Below are 16,019 nucleotides of genomic sequence, written 5' to 3'. Positions count from 1 at the left end.
CAGCCCTGTAGCATCCAAGAGGGGCTGAGAGCTGCAGAGAGCCAGAGAGGAGCTGGTCCCTGCCACAAAGTGCGGCAGCAAAGTGAGCTGAAGCGGAAGGGTCACAGCAACACAAGATTTGAAGGGCGGGGAGCAGCTGTTGGAGGACATGCCCCACCTCACGTTCGGAAGGGAGCGACAGTGAGATCCTCGCCATGGTTTTTGGTTGGGGGGCACAGCCTCTTGCAGCCAGTGCCATGCAGCACCGGCAGGAGGACTAGGCCTGATCTTTGCTGTATTTAGCTTTAGGCTGTTAAAAGGTCAAACCCTCGCCTCAGTAACACACTCATTTCCAGCTGAGCCTGAGCCAGGGTGAGACTGGCTGCTTGGTGCTTGCCGAGGGACTGGACTGGCTGCTCCTGTGATAGGACCGCTCGGGGTAATACCAATTCCATCAGAGTCTTCTTGTGTCAGAGGTGCCCTGGCCTTGCAGCATCTGCTCTTCCCCAGCCTGGCATGTGGCGGGAGGGAGACAGAGGCCAGCAAGGCCCACTACTTGGCTGGCACCTGGCTCAGAGCTATACAGGCTCTGCAGCGCACCCTGCTGCCTGAGGCCCACTGTGCATGGCGCTGCACAGACCCTGCTACCCTCACTTGGTGCCGTCTGGTGAGGGAGCAAGGTAGGGTGACCAGACGTCCCGATAAAATCGGGACTGTCCTGATTTTTAGGTGTTTGTCTTGCATCCTGATCGATGTTTGGTCGGGATGCAATTTGTCCCGGTATTTCGCACTCCTGATTTTGTTTTATTTTGTTCCACTGGCGGGACTCTGCTTCTTCCCCCCGCCACCCCACCCCCCGCCGGCAGGACTCTGCTTTTTTTTTTTTTTGCTTTTTTCCCCCCCCTCTGCCGGCGGGACTCCGTTTTTTCTCTCTCTCTCTCTCTGCCGGCGGGACTCCGTTTTTTCTCTCTCTCTCTCTCTGCCGGCGGGACTCCGTTTTTTCTTTCTCTCTCTCTCTCTCTGCCGTCGGGACTCCGTTTTTTTGTTGTTTTTTGTTTTGCTCTGCCGGTGGGACTCCCCTCCCCCCCCATGTGTCCCACATATTTTCTTCATCCCATTTGGTCACCCTAGAGCAAGGACAAGGGTAGGAATGCTCTATAAGGTGCAAATTATCCACTACAGGCAACATAGGTGTCATCATGCTAAATAATTTTATTGTTGAACCATAAAAGTGTGGAGGCTCAGATTTGCTCTGGCCTGTACACAGCGCTCTGACTGCTCCTGGGTGCTCAGACGGGCATGCAAGGAACCCCAGTGATGCCCTAATTGGAAACTACCCTGAAGTCCAATAAACACAAAGCTCTGGCCAACTCCGTGCTAGGCCAGGGAGTTACTCTCTCCCCAGTATCTGCTTTTGCAGGGAACTGCTAACTGGCACCTGAGCTGAAATTCGGGTGGACCTAGCCCCTAGTTGTGTACTGGGGAGAAGGTCTCAGGGAAATTCCACGCCATCCCTTTGGCCCCAGAGCCAGAATTCTGTGCAGGGAGCTGACCACCGGTAAGCTGTGCTTCCATCACTGTCCATCTGCAGCCCAGCCCCAGCGGACTCAGAGGGGCACAGAGAGAAGGAACTTTCCCAGCTGGAGTGGCCTGGGAGCAGGGGTTCTAGCCCAGGGCACTGCCAGTCTCTGCTGCTGACTCCTGGGGACCGTGGTGTAAGACATGGGGATCATGGTGGTGTGTTGGGTAACCTCAGTGGCACACAGCCAATTGCAAGGGAGGTGTGGGGCTGCCCTGGGACTCAGGGGACCTCAGATAAAACTTGTAACCCAGCTCAAGGAGCCTGCTCGGGCAGGGCTACGGCTGCGAAGCATTGCAGCCTGTGCAGGGAGTAACCCCCAAGCTGCCTCTGGCTAGCACCTCTGCATGCGCCAAGGCCCTTGCATGGAGGCCTGTGGTCACCGCTCACCCCAAGATCTCTTCCCCGCATTAGCATGCAAATCCTGGTCCTTGGGCTTCGGGATTATGCCAGCATGTGCATGCTTGTTCTCAGAACCCATCCAATGAGGCCACGTGGTGTGCTGCACTGACATGAATGGGGGATGCGGTGTGGGGTAGCAATGGGTGTCATGGCAAGAGAGGGGCCCATAGGGAGCAGGCTCCCTGGGGACTGTCTCAGCAACTAACAAAACTGTAGAACAACAAGAAACTGAACGGTGGGAAGCGTCTTTCACAGCAAGGCCAAGCAGGCCCAGCACTTGCCTGACCTTGTCCTGTGCTGGCACATGTGGTGCTTGGCAAGCATTGGGGCCAGCAACAGGCTGAGCTGTGAGTGCCTAGTGACATGAACGTGTGGTGGGGTCTGCTGTGCGTGTGCGCTGGGGTAGGACGGCGTGTGTGTGTGTGTGGGGGGGGTGTCTCACAACACTTGGGCTTGTAATAGAGAAAGGCCCTTGTCATTACATGCTCCCCAGGAATTCACTGTCTTCATCGGAGAAGAGAGGGAGCTCACAGGCGTCCTTCCTTGCAGCAGATGATCGGAATGCTTTGGGCGGCGGGGGAGCCAGAGGAAGGGGAGCTACCGTGGCCTTGGCTTTGCTCAGGTGCTGTAATGCAGGAACACACAGTGAGTACTGTCTCCGGAGGGCTCAGGGCAGGGGTTCTCAGACTGGGGGGTTGGGACCCCTCAGTGGGTCGTGAGCTGTCAGCCTTCACCCTAAACCCCACTTTTCCTCCAGCATTTATAATGGTGTTAAATATATTTAAAAGTGTTTTTAATTTATAAGAGGGGTCGCACTCACAGGGCCGCCCAGAGGATTCAGGGGGCCTGGGGTCTTCCTGCCGCTGAAGACCCAGCACTTTGGCGGTGGGTCCCGGGGTGGAAGGACCCGCCGCCGCGGGTCTTTGGGGCACTTTGGCGGCAGGTCCTGGGGTGGAAGGACCCCCCCCGCCGCAAACTGCCGCCAAAGCCCCAGAGCAGAAGAAGCTCTGGGGACCCGGGTCCCATGAATGTTTTCCGGGGCCCCCAGAGTGAGTGAAGGACCCCGCTCCAGGGGCCCTGAAAAACTCTCGTGGGGGCCCCTGTGGGGCCCAGGGCAAATTGCCCCACTTGTCGCCCCCCCTCCCCCCTGGGCGGCCCTGCGCACTCAGAGGCTTGCTCAGTGAAAGGGGTCACCAGTACAAAAGTTTGAGAACTACTGGTGAAGAGGAAGCTGCCACACCCCTTAGTCACAAGCTATTGTGAGCATGTGCTTAGTGCACCTGTGAGAGCTGACTGAGGGGCCCGCGTATCACCCCAGAGCAGCAGGTGGCCCTGCGCAAAATGAGGACATATCTTCTGCCTGTTTCCACCTCCCTCCCAGCATCATGCCTGCTCAGAGCCTTCAGCACCTCAGCTGCTTGGTCAGTGCTCAGGCAGAGTAGGGTTTCCCCAAGCCAACCAGTGGGCAAGACCTGTACCTGTCTGGAGTGATGCCGCTCTCCTGAGCGATGCTCCTTGGGCTGGGCCTGCTGCCGGTACTGGGGTCTGGAGAACTCGCTCACCAGGTATTTGTAGAGGTTGCTTTTCACATCGAGGGGGTTGTATCTAGGTTCTACTTCCAGACTGTTCAAGGCGCTCTGTTCAGAGAGAAGTGACACACAGGTCCCAGCTGGTAGCACGTGAGTGCCCAGCTTCCTGCTCTGAGGTGGCAGAAAATGGATGTGAGGATTTGTACCTTCCTTTCCTGCTTGAATGACATGCACTCCTTCCAGTCATTCCAGGCAGAGGGGGACCCAACAGGTCCACCACAGTAGCTGATGAAATTGTGCAGGTCCTGATCCTTATCTGGGCCTTCCCTCACCCCACATGGATAGCGGCTTGTACTTAGCATGAGCCAGATGTCACTTCCCCTGTGAGCGTGTCTCTCTGCCTTTGGGCCTGGTAACCATGCCTGCTGTCCGTGAGCAAGCATGACACACAGGCAGTAGTGTAGCTAGCAGGGTGCAGGGGAAGCAGCCGCTTCCCTCAGCACATTTTTCAAAAGCGGTACCTTAGTTAGGGGTTACCATGGCGCCAGCAGGCACCCCTATAATAAAGAATCCCCAGGCGAGGCCGGCGGTGGGCGTGAGCTATTCCAGTGAGGTCAGCGGTGGGCGAGCCAATGAGCGGGGTGTCTGAGATGCAGCTGCCAGAGCTCTGGTTCCCTGTGTGGCGCGGCTCAGCTCGGCAGTGGGAGGAGGGAAGCTGCTGTGGTGGCAGCTCAAGACATTCTGGCACTAGGCAGAGTGCCAGCGGCTTCGCGGCCTGGAGCTGCAGCGGGGTGCCCGGCTCGGAGTGTGGGAGAAGAAAGTGAGGGACGGGAGGAGGCGCTTCCACTGCCCAGGCACAGATGGTGCTGCTGCTGCTCCAGCAATCTGGGCGGTGGGGTGCAAAGTGCACCCTGAGCAGCACCAACCGCAGAAGGCCTGGCCTCGGTACTGGAGCAGGGCTCCCAGCACTGGAGGGCAGGAATCTGTTCCTTTCCCTAGGGGGCCGCTCTAAGGTCTCCTCCCTCCCAACCTTCCTACCAGCTCCGGCGCCTTCTCTCCTCCATCACCGTGGCCACCCCATGCTGGCTTGATCTCGATCGGGCCACTACCCTCCCGTCCCATCCCGTCCAGTGGAAGCATTTCCGCTTCCCTGCGGAGGGACAGGCTCAGAGGTCTCGCGGTGGCACACGATCTGGGAGGGAAGGCGGCAGCGGGGACACCAAGATGCATGTGCAGCAGGGGAAGGGGAACATGGTGACACCATCTGGAGCGCAGGCGCAGTTGGGGCCGACCCGTACCTCTTACTCCGCGGTGGCTGGGTGGAGGAAGGTGAGGCGGCAGTGGCAGCACGTGCCGGGTGCGGGATTGGCCGTTGGAGGCTTTGGTGCAGCATTTAAAGTGAGTGGAGCGGGATTCGATCAGGGCTGCATGGTTCGGAGTGCCTCAGGCTCCTAGGCCACGGTCTGAGGGGTGCTTCCTGGGCATAGGAAGCAGCTGCGAGCACCGCATCAGGCCGGGGCCTCTCCCGCGTGGAAGCCGGGTGGAGCAGGCCGAGCCCCATCTGTGAGGGTGTGGAGGGGTCGGTGGCACCCTGGGAGAGCCCATCGGAGAGGGAGGAATAATGGCAGGGACTGGGAGACGCGGCTGTTGTCAGCTTGTGGCACGCTCTGCTGGGGGACCTGTCCTGCGTTCCTGCCACCGGGCTACGTCTGCTGTGACCCATTCACTCTTCACCTGTCTGCGCTATGCGATGGATACTGGATGGGAGGTTTATGCAGGGCCCTCACCAAGGCATCCTGCCCCAGAGAGCCCCCAGCCTGAATGAGGGAAACACAGAGGCTAACCCGACCAGCAGGGAGGAGAATTACAGTGAATAATATATGCTAGCCAGCCGTGGTAGCGCTGCTGGAGCTGCGAGTTGAGCGCAGCATCGCATGCGGCGAGGAGTATATAGCCGGCCGGGCAGTAATGCTCAAGAGCAAGGCCTGGGGTAGGCTTGAAACAGGTTGGCCTAGCTACCTCCCGGACCAAGCCCCTCCGAGGGGGTACGCAGCATGGCCGCAGCATGGCAGGAGGAGCCAGCAGGGGAGGAGTGGAGCGGCCAGAGGAGGAGCCAAGGGGGGCACTTTTTTTATGTTTGCTCCCCCTGCACTTAGAACCTGGCTACGCCACTGCACACAGGAGTTCAGACACAGGCCTCTCGGTCTGTCACTCCTCACACGCGCACACAGGTGTTCAGGCACAGGCATCTCCAGCTGGCTCCCCTCACACACGAGGGTGTTCAGACACTGGCCTCTCCGGCTCCCGTCACACACGCGTGTTTCAGACACTGGCCTCTCCAGCTCCCCTCACACGAGGGTGTTCAGACACTGGCCTCTCCGGCTCCCCTCACACGAGGGTGTTCAGACACTGGCCTCTCCGGCTCCCCTCACACACGCGTGGTTCAGACACTGGCCTCTCCGGCTCCCCTCACACACGCGTGGTTCAGACACTGGCCTCTCCGGCTCCCCTCACACACGCGTGGTTCAGACACTGGCCTCTCCGGCTCCCCTCACACACGCGTGGTTCAGACACTGGCCTCTCCGGCTCCCCTCACACACGAGGGTGTTTCAGACACTGGCCTCTCCGGCTCCCCTCACACACGAGGGTGTTTCAGACACTGGCCTCTCCGGCTCCCCTCGCACACGCGTGGTTCAGACACTGGCCTCTCTGGCTCCCCTTGCACACGCGTGGTTCAGACACTGGCCTCTCCGGCTCCCCTCACACACGAGGGTGTTTCAGACACTGGCCTCTCCGGCTCCCCTCGCACACGAGGGTGTTTCAGACACTGGCCTCTCCGGCTCCCCTCGCACACGCGTGGTTCAGACACTGGCCTCTCTGGCTCCCCTTGCACACGCGTGGTTCAGACACTGGCCTCTCCGGCTCCCCTCACACACGAGGGTGTTTCAGACACTGGCCTCTCTGGCTCCCCTCACACACGCGTGGTTCAGACACTGGCCTCTCTGGCTCCCCTTGCACACGCGTGGTTCAGACACTGGCCTCTCCGGCTCCCCTCGCACACGCGTGGTTCAGACACTGGCCTCTCCGGCTCCCCTCGCACACGCGTGGTTCAGACACTGGCCTCTCTGGCTCCCCTTGCACACGCGTGGTTCAGACACTGGCCTCTCCGGCTCCCCTCACACACGCGTGGTTCAGACACTGGCCTCTCCACCCTCGTGTGAGGGGAGCTGTTCAGACACTAGGGTTGCCACTTGCCAACTTTCTATTTGCACAAAACTGAACACCCTTGACTTCTGAGGCCCCGCCCATGCCCTGCCCCTTCTCTGAGGCCCCGCCCCTGCTCACTCTATCCCCCTCTCCCTCTGTTGCTCGCTCTCCCCACCTTCACTCACTTGCTCATTTTCATCAGCGGGCTCAGGGGGTTGGGGTGCAGGAGGGGGTGAGGGCTTTGGGGTGGGGCCAGGGATGAGGGGTTTGGGTGCAGGAGAGGGCTCCGGGGTGAGGTGTGGAGCTGAGAGGTTAGGAGTATGGGACGGGGCTCTGGGCTGAAGCAAGGGGTTGGGAGGATATATGGGCTCGGGACTGGGGGTGTGAGTTCTGGGGTGGGGCCAGAAATAAGGGGTTCAGGGTGTGGAATGGAGCTCTGGGCTGGGGCACGGGATTGGGGTGTGGGGGGGTCAGGGCTCCAGCTGGGGGTACGGGCTCTGATGTGGGGCTGGGGATGAAGGATTTGGGGTGCAGGAGGGGGCTCTGGGCTGGGGCTGCGGGGTTCCAAGCATGGGAGGGGGTACAGGGCTGGAGAAGGGGGTTAAGGTTGGGGGGGGTGAGGACTCTATCTGGGGGGGTGCAGATTCTGGGTGGGGCTCGGGATGAGGGGTATGGGGTGTAGAGGGTGCTCCAGGCTGGGACCAAGGGATTCAGAGGGCAGGAGCGTGATCAGAGCTGGGACAGGGGGTTAGGGTATGGGGGTGGGGGTGAGGACTCCAGATGGGGGTGTGGGCTCTGGGGTGGGGCTGGGGATGAGGAGTTTGGGATGCAGGAGGGTGCACTGAGTTGGGATCGAGGGGTGCGGAGGGCAGGAGGGGAATTAGGGCAGGGGTGTTGGGATGTGGGGGAGGGCGGGCTCAGGGGTACAGGCTCCAGGTGGTGCTTACCTCAAGTAGCCCCTGGAAGCAGCAGTATGTCCCCCCTCCGCCTCCTACATGGAGGTGCGGACAGGTGACTCCGCGCACTGCCCCATCCGCAGGCGCTGCCCCTGCAGCTCCCATTGGCCATGGGGGAACATGCTGGAGGCTTGCCAGGAGCCACGCTGAGGCTAGCAGGGAGCCGCCAACTGGACAGTCAACTGCTTTTTGACCGGGTGTTTTGGTTGAAAACCAGTCTCCTGGTCACTCTGTCAGACACAAGCCTTTCTGGATCCCTCTCACACGGATATTCAGACACTGACCTCTCCAGCTTCCCTCTCACACGGGTGTTCAGACAAAGACCTCTCCTGCTCCCCTCACATACAGGTGTTCAGACACTGTCCTCTCCTTCTCTCTGCCCTCACACATGGGTGTGCAGATACAGGCCTCTTTGTCTGTCTCCCCTCACTCATGGGTGTTCAGATACAGGCCACTATGACTCCTCTCATGCAGGCAGGTGTTCAGACAGAGGCCTCTCTGGCTCCTCTCATGCACGCAGGTGTTCAGAAACAAGCCTCTCTGGCTCCAAACACGCATGGGTGTTCAGACAAAGACCTCTCCGCTCTCTGCCCTCACACGTGGGTGTTCAGACACAGGCCTCTCCGTCTGTCTCCTCTCATACACAGGTCTTCACAGTTTTCAGACAGGGTTTCTCCACTGGTCTGGAAAAGTTCTGCTGCTCAGATCGGCTGCCTTTCTAAATCCTGCTGAGGGCCCTGGATACTCCTAGCTGCAACTAACCAAAACATTAGATAACCATTTCCTCCTTCGCTCACCTGCCAGGCCACAAGAGCAGGGCCCTGGGTTTCCCAGCTAGTCGATGCACCTGAAGCAGAGCCGGAATACAAGCAAAGCTCTGCTTCCAGACATGTATTGGGAAAATGCAAGAGCCTGAACCCATGAGGGGAGGAAGAGTATGGGGGGAATGACTTATTTATGCTAATCCTATTCATGTCAATAGGCCTGCACCTGCAATGCAAGTGAGAGGATGTGAGGACCTTGCCCTCCAAGCCAATAGAGGGATAGCCCCCCCCCCAGCACATCTTGCACATAAGTGACATGTCTGTGTCTGGATGTACCATTCTCTACTAGTCAGCTGGTATCCTGTACGTGCAGAACCTGCACTGCCTCATTATCTAAACTTGTGTGCAGCCATTCGTCACTTGCCTCTATGGTGCTGAGTGCTGTCTCTGGAAGGTCAGCAGGGAGGGCTGGGACGTTGCATGGCAGCAGGAGTTCTCTGACTGCAATGGCTTTGACGAGCAGCGTGAAGGAGTCAGAGGGGATGATGACATAGTAGGAATTCACTGTGATGCTCCAGCTTGGACTCACACTCTGTGGCTCACGTTTGGCCAAAAGCATCCAGTCCCTTTTCTAAAATCAAAAGCCAGAAGCAATGCTATCAGTGAAACCAGGCGGGGTTGGCAGCTTCCCTCAGCACCAGCTCATTGCAGGGGCTGAGGGGCTCTGTAGCAGAGTCGGATAGATCTGTGTCAGATTATGAACTCCATTTTGTGTTAGATGCTGAACTCAAGTCTAAAGTTGCCTGGGTGCAACTTATTGCATTGCTTTTGAGACGGCGCCCTTTCTGGAAGGGGCTTGCTATTGCCTTGAAGGACTATCACAGAGAAGCCAACAAGGCTACAATCTGGAGCCATTGATGACTCTGTTGCTCATCTGCAGCCCAACCCCTAAGAACCAATGGAACATTGGTACAGGTGGGCCAAGTACTGGGTGAGAGGCTGGAGCATCCCCATGGTGCACATGGCAATGGAACAGGCTACGTAAGAGGGGGTTCTGCTCTTGGCAGGGGGGGGGCTGGCCATCACCACAGGTAAGAAGGGGGAAAGGAGAGAGAGGGCAGAAGGGATGAACTCCAGACTCAGGGGTGAGCTGAGAGCAGGAGAAGGGGTGTCTCAGGACTTTTGTTTTGTTTCCAAAGATCTGTAACTCTTGAGGACTTTCAGAGTAAAGTTTCTATGGTCAAGAAATCCCTTTACTAAGCCTGTGTTCCTTGCTTTCCTGCCGCGCTGTTTCTGCAGGGGTTAAAATAGAAGCCCAGTGTCACCACAGCCTGAGTGATGCTCCAGGGAAGTGTGTGTAAGCAAGTGGGAGGGCTTGGCTGGTTCCCGACACTGTTTTAATGGTCTAGGGCGAGTGGGAAGTGGTGCCCCATGTCCCAAAGGAGGGTCTTGGACAAGAGAGGTCTGAGCCCAGGAATGTGCAGTACAGTCCCAGAGCTAGTAACAGAGGTTAGACTCTGTCCTCACCCAATTGGCTTAGAAGCATGTGGGACCAAGTGATTGCGTCCATCCACAACCTGGTGACCATACAGAGTGGTATCGGGCCAGGTTGTAACAGGCTCCATCACCCAGACTGAGTGTTGAAAATAGCCCTGCTGTTGAATTGTATAGCAACTGGGTCAGAGAGACCCTGCTCCCCAGGCTGGGATCCGGAACTCTGCTTTTTACTGCTTCATTCATAGATTCCAAGGCCATAGGAGATAACTTTCAACATGTAGTCTGACTTCCTGCATAGCACAGACCAGTGGTAGAAGATGACAGAACAAGGAGTAATGGTCTCAAGTTGCAGAGGGGGAGGTTTAGGTTGGACATTAGGAAAAACTTTTTCTCTAGTAGGGTGGTGAAGAACTGGAATGGGTTACCTAGGGAGGTAGTGGAATCTCCTTCCTTAGAGGTTTTTAAGGTCAGGCTTGACAAAGCCCTGGCTGGGATGATTTAGTTGGGTTTGGTCCTGCTTTGAGCAGGGGGTTGGACTAGATGACCTCCTGAGGTCCCTTCCAACCCTGAGATTCTATGATTCTATGAAAGGATTTCCCTGAATTAATTCCTGGGTGAACTAGGCAGATCTTTTAGAAAAAACATCCAAGCTGGATTGAAAGTTTCCAGTGATGGAGAATCTACTGCAGCCATTGGTAAGCTGGGAATGGGCGATGGGATGGATCCCTTGATAATTACCTGTTCTGATTGGGGCAGCGAATTGTATGGGTCCATGGTGCCCGGGCTCCAGCAAATTCAGGGTCTGGGGGCCCGGCTCCACCAATGTTCGGGGTCAGGTCTCTACCCCGGCCCCATCTGCCGCCCCTGCACACACCCACAGAGCGTCCCTGCCTGCGCTGGGCAGCGGGTGGCTACCCCCTGCAGTTCCGCGCTGCGCTCCCTCGCCAGCCGTTGACGGCTGCAAAGGAGTGGTGCCGCGGGCAGGCTGAGGCGGCGGCTTCGCCTGTGGAGGGAGGAAGTGCATGGCAGCCCCCGGCTTGGCAGGCGACTCCAAGGGGAGGGGGGGCTTATCCTGGCTGGACCTCCTGAGCAGCAGCCTGGTGGGGCTTGGGTGAGTGTCATGCTGGGGGGACCGGGGAGGGCCCCCCCCGGAGCTTGCTGCTGCCAGTGGGGAGAGGGCTGTGGGGAGTCCTCTCTGGCCCCCCACCCCAGCCCTGGAGCAGCCTGCCTGCTGCACCCCAAAGTCATTCCCGGCCCAGCCCCATGCCCTGCACCCCCTCCCACACCTCAACCCTCTGTCCCAGCCCAGAGCCTGCACCCAGCACCCCAAACCTCTTCCCAAACCCCCTCTTGCACCCCAACCACCTGTCCCAGCCCAGAGCCCGCACCTAGCACTCAAACTCCCTCCCAGAGCCTGCACCCCTCCTGCACCCAAACTCTCTCCCAGAGCCTGCATCCCAAACCCCCTCCTGCACCCAAACTCCCTCCCAGAGCCTTAGGCAGGTGTGTGTGTTGGGGGGCAGGACTTGGACCCATTCTGGGCACCACCAAAAATTATACAAACCTGCCCCCCCGGTTCTGTTCATTCCCTCTGAAACACCTGGCATTGGCCACTGTTGGGAGACATGATACTGGGCTAGATGGACTTTTGGTCTGACCCAGTCTGGCTGTTCTTATGTTCCAGTGATTAATTGAGAACATAGGAGTGAAAGGGACCCCCTAGGACACTGAAGTCAGGAAGCCACATCATACAGTCTGTTTTATAAACTTATCAAGCTCCATCTTAAAACCAGTTTGGTTTCTTGTCCCCACTACTCCTACTGGGAGATGGTTCCAGAACCTCCCTCCTCTGAGGGTTAGAAATTTTCCAATTTCCATCTCAAATTTACTCACAGCCAGTCTATCCCCATTTATTCTTTGCTAACACTGTCCTTTAGCTTCAATAGCTCTTTTCCCTCTCTGCAGTTAACTCCCTGACGGATTTATAGAGAGCAGTCATTTCCCTTCTCAGGCTTCATTTTGCTAGACTGTACAAGGCAAGCTGTTTTACTCTTCTCTCACAAAACAGCCCACCATTCCCCTACACATCCTACTAGCTCTTCTCTGCACATGCTGCAGTTTGATTTCATCTTTTTGAACATGCATGACCAGAACTGTACACAATATTCTGGATGAGGTTTTTACCAGTGCTTTGTACAATGGGATTAATGTTTCCCCATCTCTACTGGAAATACCTCACCTCATACATCCTAGGAGTTCCCTTTGCCTTTTTTCATGGCTGCATCACATTGGTGGCTCATAGTCATCTTATAAGAATATAACATAAGAACATAGAACATAAGAACAGCCGTACTGGGTCAGACCAAAGGTCCATCTAGCCCAGTATCCTCTCTACCGACAGTGGCCAATGCCAGGTGCCCCAGAGGGAGTGAACCTAACAGGTAATGATCAAGTGATCTCTCTCCTGCCATCCATCTCTTATGATCGACTAATGCACCCACGTCTTTCTCCTCCTTTGTTATTTCCAACTGATCAGTCCCCATCTTATAGCAGAAATTCCTACTAGTCCCTAAGTGCAGCATGACTTCACAGTTTGTATTATTACATTTAATCCCATTACTATTACTCCAGGTCTCAAGGTCATCCATTTCTTCCTAAATGATAATCCAGTCCTCCTCTGTGTTGACAATACCTCCCAACTTTGTGTCATCATCAAAGTTCACTAGGCATAGTGGACAGGGGGAAGCAGTAGATGCGATAGATCTTCATTTCAGTGAGGCTTTTGACACAGTCCTCGTGACATTCTCATAAGCAAACTAGGGAAATGTGGTTTAGATGAATTACTATAGGATGTGAGCACAACTAATTGAAAGACCATACCCCAAGAGCAGTTATTAGTGGTTTGCTGTCAAACAGGAAGGCTGTATCTAGTGGGTTCCCACAGGGGTCAGTCCTGGGTCCAGTACTATTCAATATGGGATGCATAAACAGCGGAATCGTGAGTAGGAGTAGAGAGGTTATTTTACCTCAGTATATGGCACTGATGCAACCACTGATTTAATATTGTTTTCCAGTTCTGGTGTCCACAATTGAAGAAGGATGTTGATAAATGAGAGAAGGTTCAGAGAAGAACCACAAGAATGATGAAAGGATTAGAAAACATGCTTTGTAGTGATAGACTCAAGGAGCTCAATCTATTTAGCTTAACAAAGAGCAGGTTAAGGGATGACTTGATCACAGTCTACAAGTACCTACATGGGGAACAAATATATAATAATGGGCTCTTAAACCTAGAAGACAAAGGTATGACACGATTCAATGGCTGAAAGTTGAAGCTAGACAAATTCAGACTGGAACTAAGGTGTAAATTTTTAATGGTGAGAGTAATTAACTACTGGAACAATTTACCAAGGATTGTGGTGGATTCTCCCGCATCTTTTCCATCAAGATTGGATGTTTTTCTAAAAGATTTGTTCTAGGAATTATTTTGAGGAAGGTCTATGGCCTGAGTTATAGAGGAGATCAGCCTAGATGACCACAATGGTACCTTCTGGCCTTAAAATCTATGAATCTATGAAAAGTGATGTTAACAGGTATCACTTTTCACAGCAGACTTACCCAGCCCAGGAAATCCTGGGGACAAATTAAGCCCTGGATGGGGGTGTCGGGGGAGGTAGCGGGGGCCAGGGGCGATGGGAGGGGATAGTGGGGGGCTAGGGGAGGCAGCAAAGGGCTGGAGCTTGAAGTCCTGTGGACAGAGCCTTCTGTCCTGCCACCCCAGAAGCCCAAAGCTTGAGCCCCACCACCCATGGTAAGGTGGGGAACTCACCTGCTGCCTGCTCCTCCAGTGTTGTGCCCCAGATGTCTCCAGAGGGGGGCAGGGCCCAACCCCTGCTGGTGGCCTCAGCAACCAACACCAAGCCGGTGCATCCAGGAGCAACAGGGATGGGGAGGTGTCGCTACTTTGTCCCTCCACCCCCCCAATCACCGCCCAGGAGGCTGTGGCCACAAGAAAAGTTCCTGGTGGCCACATGTGGCCACGGTATCTGCATTTGAGAAACGCTGGTCTAGGGTTACTCGGTCCTATCTCTGTACAATGGGCTGGATTTGATGACTTCTGTAGGTCCCTTCCAGCCCTACATTTCTATGGTTCATTAGTACACTCCTGCCTATTGTACCAATCTCATTAATGAAAATATTACATCAGCTTCGGTCCCAAGTCCAGTCCTTGAGGAACTCCACTAGTAATGTCCCTCCAGCCTGTGGTCATTTCCCTTTCCGCCAGCTTCTTGCCCACCTTACAATTCCTGTACTTGTTACCGTCTTCTCTACCTTAACTAATATTTTCTCATGTGGCACTGTATCAAATGGTTTTCTGAAGTTCAGATAGATTAGATCTACAGCTTTTATCTTGTCTAAGAAATCAGTTATCTTATCAAAGAAAGATATCAGGTTAGTCTGGCATGATCTAGCTGCATTTCATCCTATTTTCCATTTACCTTCATGTCTTTAAATATTCTTTCCTTCAAAATTTGTTCTAAAACCTTGCATACTATTGAGGTCACAATAATAGGTGCCTGGATCACTTTCCCCCCCTTTCTTAAATTACACCTCGTTAAAAATGTGTGTCTTATTTCAAGTCTGGATTTGTCATCTTCAGCTTCCAGCCATTGGTACTTGTGATACCTGTGTCTGCTAGGCTGAAGAGCCCTCTATCTCTGGCCATCTGCTGTAGAATAGCTCCAGTGCATCTGCTGGAAGAACTCACAGGCACAGTTGTGGACTAAACACAGAAGCTGCAGGTCCTTGGGACAGCTCTCCTGGAGCAGGCTGGACTCTTCCCCCCCAGACTGATGCCTGCCTTTGCCCCAGTCACAGATCCCATGCAGACCGCAGCTTGCTTGCACTCACCAGCAAGCTGTGACACAGAGCATGGAAGTTGTGCTGGTTCATCTCCAGCTCATCCCAATCCAGCTGCCAACAACTCGTAGGTTTAATGATGAAGGGAAGCCCAAACAGCGCTGACTCACAAACCCCTTCAGCCTTCAGAGCCCTGCAAAAACAAAGGGCAACCTGGTGAAGACTATCTGTGCTCAACTCATAGCAAAAGAAACTGACTGTTAAACACTTACTCCTGGGGTGTGGTGGTGGTGCAGGGTCTGGGATCCCACCCACGCCTGGTGCCAGTGCCCTAAAGACACACTGGTGTGTGTGTGTGTGGGGGGGTGGAGAATCCAACCCATACCTGATGCCAATGGCCTAAACATTCACTGGAGGTGGGGGTATCCAACCCACACCCGGTGCCAGTGACCTAAACACTCACCTTCCTGGAGGGGACCCAACCCATACCCAGTGTCCTAAATACACACTGCTGGGGATGGGTGGGGGAATCCAACCCTCAGCCCTTGGTACCAGCAGCCATACCACCATCTTCCGTGGGTCTGCTCACTACTTTGCTAGGAGAGCTCGGAGTAAAGCTGAGCTGCTGCACAAAGGCAGGGTTTGCTATTCTGTCTGGTCAGCACAGAATCGAGTACCCCACACTATGTGACTGATAAAAGCAGCAAAGAGTCTTGTGGCATCTTATAGACTAACAGACGTTTGGGAGCATGAGCTTTCGTGGGTGAATGCATCTGACGAAGTGGGTATTCACCCATGAAAGCTCATGCTCCCAAATGTCTGTTAGTCTATAAGGTGCCACAAGACTCTTTGCTGCTTTTACAGATCCAGACTAACACGGCTACCCCTCTGATACTATGTGACTGATAGTGCCCTCTTTTGTATGAGCTATAAATACTAACCACTCATGTGTCCCAGTCACATCCCAGCTCAGGCAATGACATTCTTTCCTAAACAATTTCAACTGGATCATGATTCTCCTTCACTTTCCATCCTAAACTCTGATGTTGTGTGCTGTTAAACAGCTGCTGTATCTCACCCCAGAGGTTGCTGCTTTTTAGTGGTGTCTGAAGTGTTCCCTCTGTAGCCTCATGGGCGGTTGGAAAGGGATGTTTAGTCAATATGTGTAAGTGCTTTGAACATGTACAGTTGTATACATGTTTTAAGTATTTTTTTAATGAATCTTTGGTATAATCACAAATTTATA

The 16,019-nt window shown here is 54.8% G+C and overlaps 1 protein-coding gene across 2 annotated transcripts in view; it reads right to left on the bottom strand.

Annotated features, from left to right (window-relative positions):
• Positions 1 to 1,178: 1,178 nt before the first annotated feature.
• Positions 1,179 to 16,019, bottom strand: part of LOC123371335 (meiosis 1 associated protein) — a 92,492-nt gene continuing 77,651 nt past the window's right edge. For both annotated transcript variants that reach the window (XM_045018812.1, XM_045018813.1), the window contains exons 7-10: positions 14,825 to 14,966; positions 8,841 to 9,047; positions 3,439 to 3,597; positions 1,179 to 2,585 (exon numbers count right to left, since the gene is read on the bottom strand). In XM_045018812.1, coding sequence (XP_044874747.1) covers positions 2,439 to 2,585; positions 3,439 to 3,597; positions 8,841 to 9,047; positions 14,825 to 14,966 — 655 coding nt within the window. In that variant the 3' untranslated portion in view covers positions 1,179 to 2,438. The remainder of the gene's footprint in view (positions 2,586 to 3,438; positions 3,598 to 8,840; positions 9,048 to 14,824; positions 14,967 to 16,019) is intronic.

The sequence above is a fragment of the Mauremys mutica genome, chromosome 5 (assembly GCF_020497125.1).
Source record: "Mauremys mutica isolate MM-2020 ecotype Southern chromosome 5, ASM2049712v1, whole genome shotgun sequence".
Taxonomy (NCBI): domain Eukaryota; kingdom Metazoa; phylum Chordata; order Testudines; family Geoemydidae; genus Mauremys; species Mauremys mutica.
This window is presented reverse-complemented; position numbering and strand designations above follow the sequence as displayed.